Here is a 15,870-nt window from a genome sequence, read left to right as displayed (position 1 = left end):
TAAATGTAATCATTTTGTACTGCAAACTATACTGATAAAAATAAAATTAGGATATAGTTTATACAGCATACAATCCACCCTTTAAAACCACAATTAGTGTTTTTTACTAAACTCACGAAGTTGTACAGTTATTATCTCTAATTCCAGAACATTTCGTTAACTCCCAAAAAGCACCCCCTGAGCCATTAGCAGTCAGTTCCTGTTCTCCTTCTGCAACAGCCTTTGGCAACCCCAAGTCAATTCTCCATCTTTGTGGATTTGCCTGTTCTAGGCATTTCATACCAAGGGAATCCTATGTCTGAGGGTTCTTCATGTTGGAGCATGTATCAAGACCAAATTCCTTTATATGACAGCAATAAACTTCTTATTCTTCAAACTTCTATCTCAGACAAATTGAGTCACACAACTGAACTCATACTATCTCAGAAAAAGAGGCTACACTTTGGCACCCCTGCACAGAACTTCATACAAAGCTGTTACATATATATATATATATATATATATATATATATATATACACATACCCATTCCCCAAGATAATTGTACACTGCATGTACTGCTCATGTACACTAATAAAACAGGTTTTAAGCATTATTTTTAGTCTAGCACTGGGGATCAAACCCATGACCTTACACAAATTAGGCAAAGAATAATTCTTTAATCTTTGAAATTTAAGAATTTGAGTTTATGTGTAAGGAAAATTCCTTGAAGAATATTTGAGAATTGTCTTTTTTATTTGACATTTGAAACATAGTTTTCAGCTCAGAAGAAATGTCCTTATTTCTTTAATTTAACTTTATACTTCCCTTTTTTATTTCTTTGCTAGTCCCTATTATTTGTAAGTTGAATATCTTTAGCCTGATTCTAGCTCTTATAGTTTCACTTGAATTGTTACCCAGTTTTATTTTATTTTACTTTATTTATTTTTATTTTAATGAGAATAACACCAAACAAAATAAAACAGAATAAAGCCAATCAAAATAAAACAATTAAATGATACAGGACTTCAAAACAAGGTCATAAGAAATCAGTAAAGGCTACTATATCTTATTATCTTCAAAATAGCTGCCCACACCTTCAGACATAATCAAATCAAACAAAACAAAACAAAACAGAATAAGACCAAACCAAATCTAACAAAACAATGAAAATGATACAGAATTTCAAAACAAGATAATGGCTACTGTAATGCCTCTTGTTATCTTCAAAAATAGCTGTCCAGACCATAAGACATAGGCATGTAAAATTAACCAAACAAGAACTAAGTTGCTTCTTTACTTCAGTTGTTATCTTTTCAGAGAATTTCAGGTATGTGACTTCTAATTTCTACTATGTCTATGTCTCCTGAACTTGTTCTGTATGAGCTGGAGGTTTGAGATTGTATTTTGCTCCTTCATCCTAACATTTTCTTGTGTTCCTCTGAATAAGCCCATGATGTATCCTGGGTGTTTCCTGCATTGACTGTAAATCCTTTGTTGTAGTGGATTGGACTAGTCACCTGGGTTCCTCCAATCTGGGGTTCTCAGAGTGGTGGAGAGGCTCTGGGCGGTGATTCACTGATGTTCCCCTGATGGCAGCGGAGCCTCGGGCATGCTTCATCCTGTTAACTCCATTTGTTCACAGCTTTGGTTCATCTCTGATATTTCTTTGTTGATTTTCTGTCTAGTTGATTTGTCTCTCTGTGACAATGGGATATTCAGGTCTCCTATCACAACTGTGATATTGCTTATTTGATTTTCTATGTCTGCCAATAACTGTCTTATATAGTTGGATGCTCCTGTATTAGGTACATATATATTTATGATTTTTATGGCATTTGTGATGTCTCCAGTTTTCATATTGACCCGTCAATCCTGTGTTATTCTTCTTTGCTTTGTCCTATGGCTGTTGGATTGATATCTCGTGGTCTCTTGCTACTTTTGAGATATCTTTCTTTTCATGATCACTACTGCAATTCTGTCTTCAAGATCTGAATTATATCATTTCTTTCATTCAGTCTGTTACACATACTTTCAAGTGAGGTTTGAATCTCCTGAATCTCTGTTTGGATTTGTTTCATGGATTCCATTTCTCTCCGATGTTGGGCATTTTTTCTTTCCATATTTTTCTAAGCTTATCTATTTTTTTATTTGTGTCTTCTCTATTATCTTTGATTTTAAGCAGCATTTCTTTTTTTACGTGAGAAACCATTTTCTCTATAGTCTTTTCCACTTCTGTTGTTATCATTTCAGAAGGTTCCAGTGTTTAACTTCCAACTTCATCCATCGTGTTGAGTTCCAGGCCTGTCCTGGGTGGGCTGGGAATCTGAGACTGTGCCCTGCCTCTGCATCTTGCCCTCCAAAGGTGTATGTGTGTGTGTCTGTGTGCTGGGCTGTTGTCCTGGGTCTTGGGGTTCTGGGGGTCTTACACTCTTCTAGCCAGCCCTGCCATCTGGGGAGGTAATGGAGGACACCCAGAGCATGAATTCACTGTCCTTCAGCTGGTCTCGCCATCCAGGATATAATGGAGGGGCACAGAATATGAACACATTGTCTTCCAGCCGGCCTGCCCTCTGGGACACAGTGGAGGAGGCCTGGATCGTGAATTCACTGTCTTCCAGTGGACCCTGCCCTCTGGGGTGTCCAGTTGTATTTTAAAATACCACTTCAGTGCAAATGATTTTTGGCTTTTCAGTTTCTCTTCTATCCTCTGCTAGCTCCCTTATTATTGTTCATTTCTCAATAGTAGGTACTAGTTACCTGAAATATTTTATTACCATATCTTTTATCTGTTTGGAATGCTTATGGTCTTCATTTTCCACTTGCTTTTAAAATGACTGTCATTTTGATGTATTGAATCATCTTATCCATTTGGAAACTATTTTGAGAGGGTTTCCCTTTTTATATTCACTTTGTTCCAGACAATCAGAATGTGTTCAGTTTGAGAATTTGTGTCTTTTAGGGGATTTTGCCAAGTTAGTGTGTTCCCAAAGGAGGATGATCTAAGGCAGTGCTGTACTATGAAGAATTGTAGAGGAACTGAGATATATGGTATGGGACAGAGGATCATAGCTCAGTCTTGAAAGCAGCCCATATGTCCATCAACAGATAAATAAATGGAGAAGATATGGCATTATACACGACAGGGTACTACTTGCCATAAAGGAGGATAAATTGAGCCATTTGTAGGAAATGGATGGATCTTCAGACCATAATGTTACAGCTTAAATATCACATGGTTTCTCTTAGATGAGAAACCCAAAATATAAATAAAGAGCAAAATAAAATAGAACAGAAAATAGGGAGACAGAACTTTTGTAAAGGGGATCAGGAGATGAAGGGAAAGAGGGGGAAGAGGAAAGGAAGGGGATGAAAAAAAAAGAATTAAAATGTGTTATGTACAGGTATCAACTTCCCACAATGAAAGTGATTATTATGTACTGAAAACCTGTCAATAGAAAGATTTCCACATACTAATGTAAAAAATCTAGTTTACAGAAGGGAAGTGATTTGTTCTGCGGGTGGTAATTAGGGTGGTCAGAGGGCAGCGTTTCTACAGAGGTCAGAAACTATAGAGAGGAAGAACTTAGCTTTAGACACTTTCTAACAAGACAGGCCCAACAGTGAATGATAGAACCATAAACGAAGGTGAAATAATTTCTTGGCAATAGGACTGTAGAGAAGATTCAGATGTCTGGGAATTATCTAGGTTCTTACTTTATTCCATTAACAAAAGCAGAGAGACTAATATCAAAGCTGTTAGCAGATCATTCTCTTGATTTTAAATTCTCCTACTCATACCTTTCTGAATCAGGAAGCACTTTCACTGGGTTGGTTGATGTGGCCGTGTGTTTGGTCTTTAGAGATTCCTGGGTGAAGGCACATGCTTACTCACAGTCAGATATAGAATGTAAATTAATTCTGTTAGTTCTATGTTTATAGAAATTGGTTAGCTCAATTGTGTTTGCCAGCAGTTTCTTCACAATCCCCTAAGTAACTACTGCAAGCTGAAAAGGCTTGCTGGTCTCCAAACATTGTGGGTATATCTGATGACTCTGCATTCATTCAAAGGCTGAATAATGTGGAGGTCAGAAATTCTGCATTTTCCAGTGCTATGGTTACTTCAGAACTTTCAAATTCTCGGGGTAATGCAGGGATTTGAATTTCAAGAGAGAAGGCAACAAGTATTATCTTTCCTGGTTCCTAGGTCTAGTAGAGACTTCAAATTTCATGGATGGGAGGAACTATAGAGGTCGTCTAGTCTGTGTATTCCATTCCTCTACTCCATTGTAGTGTAGTTCTCCTCTTCTTTCTCCTCCTCCCTTCCTTTTTCCCTTTCCCCAACATCCACATCTTCTTGTTGGCAATACAGACTGAATTCAGGGCCTTGAGCATGCTGACCAAGTGCTCTACCACTGAATTACACTTTCAGCTCTTGTAATACCTCTTTTAGGTCCATGCAGAGTTAGTCTCTTTTCAAATACCTTCAGTTGCTGAAATATTGATAACTCTTGAAAAATCTTTTTCCACCCTGTGGACTGTAAGGAACACTTTAGAGGTCTTGATAGAGCTGGAGATAAAGTCTCCCTCCCTGTGGCACTTCCCTTATTCATCCTTGCTCTGCATCCTAGAATCATGTGGAGTATGTGATGTTCCACATGTTGGCCTTTGGACTGTTTGTGAACTGTGATACTATAGGCTACCTCCAAGTTTTTAATCTGATAAGCGTTCTCCGATTTCTCCTCTCCACCTCTGTGTTGCTGAGGACGGACCCAGGACCTTGTTCTTGCTGGGCAAACACTTTATCACAAAGCCACATTCCCAGCCCAGAATACCCTGATCTCTTGATGAGTCTTTATACGACTTGGTTTTAAGTCTGAACCATCCTTAACCCCTGAAAGAAGGCTGATAGAAGACAGACCACATCAGTAACCTCATTCTATTTGGCCTTTTAGTCTGGTTATTATTTTGTGTGTATGATAATTAACTTTATGAGGACTTATAAATAAATGAATCTGATGCTGGCAAAGAAGAAGGGGTGGAGAGAAGGGAAAAATAATTGAGATGAGTTTGTACATGTACCAATTCCCCACAATTAGTGTAATCATTACGTATTGCAAACATGTACTAATAAAAATAAAATCACAGTTAATAATTCAGAAGGAAGTCTCACTTGACAGCTTTCCATGGGATCTATACATCTGTGCTCCATGGAAAAAATAATTTATTAAGCCATATATGTAGAGAATAAGATAACCTGTGAAGTAAGTAGTCTACTTGACAGGTTTCTTTTTGTCTGTAATAGGAATATTATTGAATGAAAATTTGAACTTTGCATGATTTTTTGGTTTGTGTTCTAATTCAATTTGTATATAGATCTCATACAACATGCTTTCAAAAATAAAATAATTCTGTGTCAGATGTTCCCCCCTCTCAAAAATAAAAAGCCATGTCCTAGAATTGTCAGAGACTTTGATCTTATGGAAGGCCTGGCTAAGGCAACTGATATTTGGAACATATCCTGTAGACTGTACTAGATATTTGCTTTTCTTTCCTCAGTGACTAGTCTCTAATAGTCAGGAAACTAGACCTACATTCTTGATCGGCCATATTAAACTTCACAGAAATATGATAATTTTGTATCCTTGGCAAAAGAACATTAAATAATCTTTATTACAAAAGAGCTTTTACAAATCAATAACAAGCAGACAAACATTTCAGTATAAAAACAAGGAAATGCCAGAAACAGAAAAGTAAGTTACAAAATAAATACAAATGACCAGGGCCTAAGAAATATGTTGAGATCTACCAGTAATCAAGTAACTTCAAATCAAAACTAATGAGCTCTAATCTGGTTTCAAATGTAAAGTACATGTTTAAGAATGCAAAGTGCAGACCACTGGGTATGCACAATCCTATCTTTGTGGGAAAGATATTTTCATGCATGTAATATAGGCCTCTACATATTTAAGGCAAAGTTAGTATAAACACATACTAAATTGTTAACTGAGTTAACCTCTGGAGGTGGATTAGATACTTGAATTAGGATAATTATATAATTTTTCATGCTGTGGAATTAGCCCTGATATTTGCTTTTGTCTTCTGCATTTTTTCCAAATATGTATATTTAAACTGCTTTCCTTCCCATTAGCAAATATTTTTAAGGAATAATATGTAGTTTTTGGAGAATGTGGATCTTTACTTTTATCTTCTGTGTCTCACAAAACATAAATTTTTAAGAAAATAAATGTTTGTTCTATCCTTGGCAATTTTACAAATGATACTATTCAATGCTTTAAAGGCTTTTCTTGGCAGGAGTATAAATCAGTATTTTCTTGGAAGCAATTTTAAATGTACATCCCAAATTTTTTAATGAACATATGCTTAGATGTAATAATTTCACTTCTAGAAATATATCCTAACAAATACCTTGTAAATGGCTGTTTGCCACGAATGAAATGTTCACTGTAAAGCTCTTCATGTTTGTTTGTTTGTTTGTGTATTGGAGGTTGAACCCAGAGCCTTTGCACTGAATTACATCACTAACCTTTTTTTCTTTTATTTTGAAGACAGTCTCACTAAGTTGCCCAGGATAGCCTTAAACTAACAATCCTCTTGTCTTGGCTCTTGAGTAGCTAAGATTACAGGCAGGCAGCACTGTGCCTGACTTATTCTAGCTAATTTTTTAAATTTCCAAGAGGTTCATTCTTGCTCTGTGATGGTTCACTTAAAAAGGAAAAGATCTTGCATGGCCATAGTATCTTTGTGAGGATTTAAATTCCAGATTTTTTCTTCTGTTTCCTGCATTATTTCTGTTACTTCTGAATTCCACTTGTTTTCATCTGTTTTTCATAATGCAGGCTTTTCATCAATGTCCATTCATAATAAGAGTTAAAGTAAGTGATCAGAGCTCTGTGTAAGGAGTCAGACTCATTGGCAAATAGGCTTCAAGGTGATCTGGTAGAGTTACCTTTTTGCTGAGGGGATCTGGAAGCATCACCATCCAAAGGTCTTTTCTCTAGTGATCATCCACGATCCCAAGAAGCTTCTCTAGCCTCTTCTTGGGCTCTAATGTCCTAGCTGCAGGTTTTCTGAGAAGTATGCAAAAGAACAGGCTAGAGATCTTGTTGTTCAGTGAGAGTTTTACTTAATCCACAAGGATTAAGTAACCTGCACCTGTTATTGTGCTTGGTCTTCCCAAACCTCTCTTGCTCACTTTTTTTTTCTCCAGAAAATGAGTCATTTATCTCCAGTAGGACTGGAAAGTAATGCTGTCTAGATGGGTAAGGATCATGAATACAATTATTGCTTGTAGAGAACTGTTTCCATATTTTCAGCTCTATGACTCAGCTCAGATTTCTCCTGTATCTACTGCCTCTAATTGCTGAGCTATTGGGAACATCTACTCATCTTTCTTCAGAATCCCCTTATAAAAATCACATAGGTTTCTGTTTTCTTGGTTCTGCAAAACTTGTTACCTCAGACTGGGTGTGGTGTGCATGCCTATGATGCCAGCACTTGGGAGACTGAGGCAGGAGGTTCATCCTAAGTTCCAGGCCAGCCTTGGCTACAAAGTAAGTTCAAGGTCAGCCTGAACTGCATCGCGAGACCCTGTCTCAAAAAACAAAACAAAACAAAACAAAAACAAAAATCTCATTACCTCTTTTCCAGTAATTAAGCACATTAATATATTTTATGTGCCTAATTCCAAAGCACATTAATATATTTATCTGTTGTCTTCTGTATTCTGAATCCTTTTGTTATGGTTTAGATCTAAAATATCCCCCAAAGTTCTTATGTTCAGAGGAAGTGGGGCTTTTAGAAGGTGATTAGACTATGGGGGCACTATCCTTACCAATGAATTAATCCACTGATGAGTTCATAGCTGAGTGTGCTGTTAAGAGGCAAAGCCTGGTCAGAAGAGGTGAGTTGGCATGGCCTGAATGGATGGAATCTTGTCCCCTACTCATCCTCTTGCTCTGTCTACTTCCTGGATGCCTTGGGGTGCCCTTCCGCCACACTTTTGCTGCTTTGAAGACAGATTACTATGAACTGACATTGCAACTGTGAGCCAATGAAAGCCTCTTTTCCTTTAAATTGTGGATATCAGGTATTTGTCACAGCCAATGGAGTGTAACTTACATGCCCTGTATTCGCTGTCCCAGGAGTTGACACCTTTTTATTCCTTTACTGTGATTTCTACAGTAAGTAGGTGTTAAGACACTGTTTTGATTTACATGTTTAACTAGCATAAACTATTATCACTTTCATACTTTTTAAAAGTGAGATGCCTAGAACAAAAGATAATACTCAGTCTGATGTTTCAATTGTAGAATAAAGCTAGCCTGACACATCCGTTGAACTAAAGTGAATTTATTTTTCCTTGCAGCCTATGACCTTATTCACCTTTCTGTCCATTTACTTGGCTCTATTTCTGTAAAGTAAAATAAAATCGGAGTGATCAGTTTGGCTGGCCTGTGTTTGTCTTTATGTCCTGTGGTTAGTCTTCTTTGCTCGCTCCAGTGGAACAGATCCCACTGTTACTTTTTGGATTGCCATTGGATTATATTGCTAATATTTTTACTATACTTTTATACTTGGAGATTATATTTCTATTTTACTGTAATATTTTTGTCAGCATTTATATGAGGGTTATTCTGACTCCTTAAAAAGAATTTGGAAAATTTCTTTGTGTATAGAACAGTTGAAATAACATTGGGGGGAAATTAAGCTAATTGTAAAATGGTATGCTGGGTTAGATCCTGGAAAAGGAAAGAAATATTTGGGGGGAAAACTGATGAAATTTGAATATTATCTATAGCAGCGATGGCAAATCTTTCTGAGCCTTTGATGATAACAAACAGCCTGTTGTGGCATGGATGTCACAGGTTCACCACACCTAGTCTATAGATTATAGTATTGTGCCAATGTTGATTTCTTAATTTGGAAAATATGCACAATACTTTTATAAGTTGTTAATATTGTGGAAGCTGAATGAAGTGGTATGGTAACTTTATTATCTTTGTGACCTTTTCATATATCTAAAATTATTCCTAAATTAAAAGTTTATGTAAAGCAAAATAAGAAATTATAGGATGAGCTTCATTTTATAGATTTGTAAGAATTTACCTTTGGACTTGCCTGTGCCTGGTTTTGGGGGATGTAAGTGAAGCTTTTAAATAAATTTTTATTCTATGCTAATTGGTTTTTTAATATTTTTCTGTCTCTGTTAGGGACACCTTGGATCATAGATATTTTCTTAAAACTATCAGTGTCAGGGGCTGGGGACTTAGCTCAGCAGCATAAGCACCTGCCTTACAAGCAGGCAGTCGTGAGTTCGATCCCTGATACTGATAAAAATGAAAAAGACCAAAAAAAAAAAAAACTATCAGTGTCATCAAGGTTTTCAAGTACATTTGTATACTATTACAGTGTCATCTTTAATCCTTTTTTATTTGCTCTGTGTCAATGTTTACATTCTAATGTTATATTTTATATGATTATTTATTAGGCTATGAAATTAATTTTCTGAGTTGAGACCAATTTTTAAAAAGTGAAATAGAGTAGAAATAGATTTATTCTGATTCATGAAACATTCATCTCAAGCATACATCCATATAATTTTTCTTGGTAACCTGACACTATCAATCAAAGCATAAATGCATGTAACTTTTACTCTAGCAATTTAGTATTTGGCAAACCTATCCAGATATATAATAGCATATATGCGTAAGTGGTATGTGTATAGCATAATCGTTATAATATTTTTATAATAGCAAAATATTGGCAAATACCTATCAATGGAGGGTTATTCTTTAAACTACAATACATTCATACAATGGCGTACTCAGTAGTTGTCAGAAAGAATGATGAATGATTCTAGTACTGATATGGAATGATATAAAAGACCATATTCCAAAGAGAAAAAGAAACATGGTGTGGGGCTGGGGATTTAGCTCAGTGGCATAAGTGGTTGCCTTGCAAGCGCGTGGTCATGAGTTCGATCCCTGGTACCGATAAAAAATTTTTTAAAAAAAGAAAAGAAACATGGTGAAGGACTGTGTGTATGGTATACTATCCTTTATGTTAAAAAATATAAAATCTATGGTTGTATTTAAAGTGTTTATATAGGCATACATACACACACGCGCACACACACACACACACACACACACACACACAAAGCAACCCTGGAAGGATAAGCAGAATGAGAGAACAGTACGAGCATGGGAACGACGTGGATGGGGGAAAGCTCAGAAAGGAAACTTTTCACCATATACATGTATTTTACTATGGTAAGGACATTTAAACATTAGATCTACCCTTTTCACAAATTTTCAGAGTTCCCAACACAGCAACTATCTTTTTATGAGCTGCTGGTGAATTATACAAGTGAATTCCCTATTCAAAATCATATATAAAACATTGTCAAAACAAGTGACACTCAGAAGAATGTGCCCAGTCATCGGGGAGGAAAACTTCCTACCTGCAGCTCCTGATGCAGACAAACTGAGCCATGTGGTCCAGGGATGCTCACAGGGTTGGAGGAGCGAGAAGAGTGTCACCTAGGAAGGTGCATTTCTCCTTGAGGGGCACAGTCACAAAATTTGAGCAGCTTTATCTATTGTATTCTCTCTTGCTTAAAACAAAGCCACTCTGTTTGCTAAAGTGTCCCTCTGTGGGGGTCCAGCTTTTTGTGGGTTTCAGATAGAAAGTCTCAATGTATCTTCTACTGGGCAAACACAAAAAGTGTCAGAATTTGACACTTTGTGACAGAATTCTCTCTACAGTGCTTTGGTTAGCTCTTAAAAAGCACTCTTCTTCCTTGTAGGTAAATGGAAGAGCTGGAGACCAGTATATTCCAAACTCGGAAAGCACACAGAATAGAACAAATGGTGGCAAGATGGCTTCGGCGCACGCGGGACAGCTCTGCCCGGTAAGGCTCCGAGGTCGCCGAGATTCCTCTCTGTCCTGGCCTGGGGTCCCGCGCCAGGGGCTTGTGTCAGTCCTGCCAGTACCTGGGGATCGCCGTCTCTGTCTGTCTGTCTGTATGGTTTTGCTTTTATACCATATGATAGCAGAAGGGTAAATGTTCAGCAATGTGGCTGGGATCCCCCTTTTTTCTATATTTGACTCCTAACAAGCACCCCTTTGCACACAGTTGCAGTCACCCCAAACTCACATGCACAGTACCGAATGAGACGGGCATCAGTCAGGCTTCTTCACATGAGTGCACTCATGTGCATGGGGCACATCCTGGAGCACACATCTATCTTTCCTTAGTATTTGATAGAGTCAAGCAATCTGTTATTTATATGCTTTCTTCTCTTTGTTTCCAACAGCTGTTCCTTCCTTGTAGTGTCTATTTCATTCTAAACAAAATAAAATGAAATCAAATACAGATCTGATTTGACTGCTACAAGAGAACTTTCAAATATGCTCTGTTTCAAGGCCTTCATTTTCCATCTCAGATTTCCCATCTGGCCCTGCCACAGAGATGAAATACCGCGTGTCAGGTGTTTTTGAGACACACATTCTTCCAAAGGGACTGGAAACAGCTGTTCTGCTGCCAAGTAATAAAACTTGGCTGAGTTGTGCTGCCTGCTAGCCAGGCTCTGTGATCCCTACACATGGAGGTGAGATAAGGCTGGTAGAATTAGCCCATTTTATGAATGAAACACCTGAGACCCAGAGAGTGCCTTGTTTAGGTCTGCTCCTACCCCTACTCAGAAACGTTAATGGGTCCCCATTTCGTATACAATGAAGTTTAAACCTCTTCACCTTATAGAATGGAGTTTGACATTTCAGAGTTTTGCGTGATTGACTGACAGCCCTTAAGGTATTTGTTTTAAGTAATTTCAAGTTATTTAAGAACAATCTCTCCTTTCTTCTGGACCAGTCCTCTGTGGGAGGTATCAGCTTCATCTGTAGCTCAAAAGTGACTGAGTTGCAGGAATATTACAGATGATCAGGTAGTGCTTGATGAATGAATGAGCAAACTACTAAGTAGCATACTTGCAAAAACCTAGTCCTTGTGGTGCTGCTCCACTAGAAAGAGGTTCTATAAGCGGATATTTGGAAATGATCACCTATACCCCACCTACCTGGTTGACTTACTATGCACATTATGAACACAATATGAATTAAAGGCTCTGAGAAGTCTTACGGAAAAGAGACCTCTAAGACCTACAAGAGACATAAACTCTTAATTATAAACATGAGTTTTTTATATAATCATTTGAGTTCTTAAAACATTCTTACTATTATGAATACTGTTTTTAATGGACATTTGTATCGTCAGTTCTCTTGGGTTTATATTTAGAAGTGGAATAGCTGGTCATACGCTAACTCTATGTTTAGTCATTGGAGAAATTGCCAAATGGTTTCTAACCAACCGTGCAACCTTACATTTTTACCATTAGTATAGGAAGATGCATAATGCCCTACATTTTTACCAACACTTGCTATTATCTGGGGTTTTTTTAACCATACTGGTGGACACATAATGGCAACTTGTGGTTTTGAGCTGCATTTCCTTGATGGGTAATGACATTAAAGATCTTTCAATGTGTCTGGGGAGTTTTATTTTCTAAATGCTTGAGATAGAGAAGAAAAAGAGAAAGTTTGTTGTCTGTGCCCACAGAAGACATCTGTGTTTCTAGGACAAGTCACATGTTTAAACTGTTTCCCATCTCTGATCCTGCCATCTTGATGCTGACTGGGTTCCTGCCATCCTCAGGTCACTTTCAAATGATGAAGTATTTAAAAATAAAGGTAAAATAAAATGATTAAGTATTGAAAATGCTAAGTTTTAGGTAATTACATTTTCCGGGAGTTGAGTAAATGGTTCCTCCCGCCGCTCAGTCACTTAAAACCAAGATACCTGAGATTCATCTTTTTTTGTACCAGAAATCAAACTCTGGACCTCACACTTGCCACTGAGATTCATCCTGAATGCCTGTGTTCAGCCCATCAGCAGCTCTGGCTTGTCTTCAGAATACGAAGACTGGTCTTCCTGTCTTCCTAAGGGCACTACGAGGATCATCTCCTCTTTTCCTATCCTAAATAATCCTCCAAGCTGCAGCTATGTGGACTTATCCAAATATGAAAGGCTCTGTCCCTTTAGTTTCTAACTCCACCTCACCTACCCCTCCTCAGACCATTCAGTGGTTCACCTACCGCTGTGCCACACCTGCAAGCCCTTTCCTAATGTGGTCCCAGCTGAACCCTCCAACCTGACTTCCCTGCTTCCTTGATCACTATCCTCCATCATTATACTTCCGTTACATTTCTGGAACTACCTTCTCTCAGGGACTTTATACTTGTGTTCAATTGGCTAGAAAGTGGTTTTTTTTTTTTTTCATCCTATTTAGTGGCAGCTCTTTATTCTTCAGGTTAAATTTAAATGTCACCTTCTTATGCAAAGCATGGTGGAACAAACCTGTAATCCCAGTACTTAGGAGGCTGAGACAGGAGGATCATTGTGAGTGTGAGACCAGCTTGAGCTACAAAGTGAGCTCAAGGCTAGCCTGAACTGCATAGTGAGACCCTGTCTCAAAAAAAAAAAAAAGTCACCTTCTCTAAGGGGACTTTGCTGATCACCTAAGGCTTTTTTCAGAGTATTTACCCACTTATCATACTTTATAATAATGTTTATATTTATTTTCTTGTTCATCATTACCTCCTTTACCTGCCATCCTATAATATATGAGACCAGGAACCATGACTGTCTTGTTTTACAAAGAATCCACAGCCATGGCAGTATGCCTGCTGTGTAGTAGATGTTGGATAAATTTTTAGTAATAAAGACTTTCATAATAAGGGATTATATTATATATTTAAATTTTTCATCTCTCTTACAGGAAGAATTTTTGAAGGTAGATAGTTTTAAAATATGTAGAAAAATTTAAATTTTTCTAGATAGAGACTAGAAATGATAACAGATTGCAAACAAATTAGACTTAGGATTTGGTGTTCAAATACTAATACTAGCGCTGAGTTTCCTGGTAGCTGGGCCAGCAGTGATGCAAATACACTGAACTGTTTTCTGGTATCTGGAAAAAAGAAAACATGTTCATCTGTGGTGATACCATTTTGCAGGCATAGTCTGTTATTTTTTTCAGACTTTTAAAAAGGATCCAGTCATTTTAGCCTGTACTCATTTTACTTGTAATTGACATTTTTTTTCATAAAATTTAAATACTATCTATTGCCTAGGGGTAAATTAGCCAAAAGGAATTTTTCCCATTTCCAAACATTATTAAAGAAGCTGATAACTTTTATGCACCCAAGTTAATGTTAGAGAATCACAAAGCATCTTAGGAGTTTTACTTGGGGGAGAGCAGGGAGTTATCATCTCCCAAAGCTGCTTTGGTTTCTTAAATTTTGGATGATTTTTCTAACAGTTGTTATTGTTATTGTCATTAACCAAGCTCAAATGGTGGTACTTGGTGAGCATAGGCCTAGTGACACAGGAATGGAAAATTATTCCTCTCTGGTGAAGCTAACTCCCCTGTGACCATGTGATTTTGTATTTCAGTATGAAAATAACATTGTGTTCCTTTAGATACAGTTAATCCTTCAAATGGCTTTAGTAATGTGTTTTACATTTCTATATAAATAAGCAAAGCGACTTCTGGGAGAACATGGCGGATAGATAGCAGCAGCTACGGAGGCTCTCTGAGATAGCCAGCTTAAAATCCAGGAATGGTGTGGGGTGAGAAGTCCTAAGCAAGGGGAGATACACCCTGCTGACTCAGAAATGAACTAAACTAAGAGAAACCTACTGGAAATGCAATCCTGGTGCTATAACAGGAACAGATAAGGTCTCAGTGCGGAAGCTGGATCCCGCACCACTGGAAGCCACGATTTGAATTTCCTGCAGCTGCTGCTGCGTCCCAATCAGCACGGCAAGGAGAGAGACGTGCGAAAGCTCTGAGAGTGGGAAGCGGCGAATGGAGTTGAGAGCAGGACTGGCCGGGAGCCCTGCATCAACCTGTGGTGAGTGAGCGGATCGGGGACCCTTCCATAGAGTAGGAGGCTTCAGCAAAGGACGTACTGGGACTGGGCAGACTAGCCGAAACAGGACGCTGCAGTGTCCTTGGTCCCATATTCCCCTCTCAAGCGGGATTGGTGGGGAGCGCCTGGCCTGAGTGTCGCCTCTGACTTAAGATCCAGTAGGCTAGCCCAAACCAGGTCCCAGCACCTGGAGGTGCACCCTAGCAGTGAAGCCTTCAGTAGGTTGACCTGGAGGGGCGGGCCAAGCATAGGCTGCCCAGGTCTCTGTCTCCCTAGTACACTGCAGTGGGCAGGAACACCTAGCCGGCGCAATTCAAACAAACTGTAACTGACAAAGAAAGAAACTGGGCCTCCTATATATGCTTGTATGGAAGAACAAAAAATATGGGAAGAGGGAGCAACAAGAAAGGGTCCTCGGCCCCCAATCCTGAGAAACATGCAATATCAGACACGACACCAATAGATATAAAGAAATATCTCCAGAGCCTCATAGACCAGTTCAAAAATGAAGTTATTAACGACCTAAAGCAAGATATAAGTAGAATAGTTAGAGAAATGCTAAGCACCATCCAAGAAAAAAACAGATGGTGGAATGGAAGAACAGAAAAAAAGGGGAGAATTGTTTGATGGAGAAAATAGAGAAAACATAGAATACATGAAGCAGGTTCAAAGAGATACCAGGAAACTAAAAATTCTATTGAAAGCTGGTATAACAGCTTGAAAGAAACTAAGGATAGATTATCTAAACTGGAGGACAGATTTGTAATGTGGGAGGATGAAATGAAAAACTTCTTAAAAATAACAAGAAAACAAACAGCAATAATATAGAGGCTAGAAGATGATAAGAGGGTCTATAACTTAAGAATTAAGAACA

The 15,870-nt window shown here is 38.1% G+C and overlaps 1 protein-coding gene and 1 long non-coding RNA gene across 4 annotated transcripts in view; one reads left to right on the top strand and one right to left on the bottom strand.

The window, feature by feature from the left end:
• Window positions 1-15,870, top strand: part of Frmpd1 (FERM and PDZ domain containing 1) — an 85,003-nt gene that overhangs the window by 14,451 nt on the left and 54,682 nt on the right. Inside the window, exon 2 of one of the 3 annotated variants that reach the window (XM_063225172.1) lies at window positions 10,810-10,914. In XM_063225172.1, coding sequence (XP_063081242.1) covers window positions 10,810-10,914 — 105 coding nt within the window. Of the gene's footprint in view, window positions 1-10,804; window positions 10,915-14,369; window positions 14,979-15,870 lie in introns of those variants that run through there. The other 2 variants (XM_023565523.2, XM_063225178.1) reach the window with 2 other exon arrangements.
• LOC134470535 (uncharacterized) overlaps window positions 1,023-15,870 on the bottom strand; it is a 28,905-nt gene continuing 14,057 nt past the window's right edge. Inside the window, exons 2-3 of the long non-coding RNA XR_010039485.1 lie at window positions 10,465-11,350; window positions 1,023-7,589 (exon numbers count right to left, since the gene is read on the bottom strand). This is a non-coding gene — a long non-coding RNA (uncharacterized LOC134470535). The remainder of the gene's footprint in view (window positions 7,590-10,464; window positions 11,351-15,870) is intronic.

Source organism: Cavia porcellus, unplaced genomic scaffold (genome assembly GCF_034190915.1).
Source record: "Cavia porcellus strain 051 isolate PalLab524CR breed Dunkin Hartley unplaced genomic scaffold, mCavPor4.1 scaffold_1, whole genome shotgun sequence".
Lineage (NCBI taxonomy): Eukaryota > Metazoa > Chordata > Mammalia > Rodentia > Caviidae > Cavia > Cavia porcellus.
This window is presented reverse-complemented; position numbering and strand designations above follow the sequence as displayed.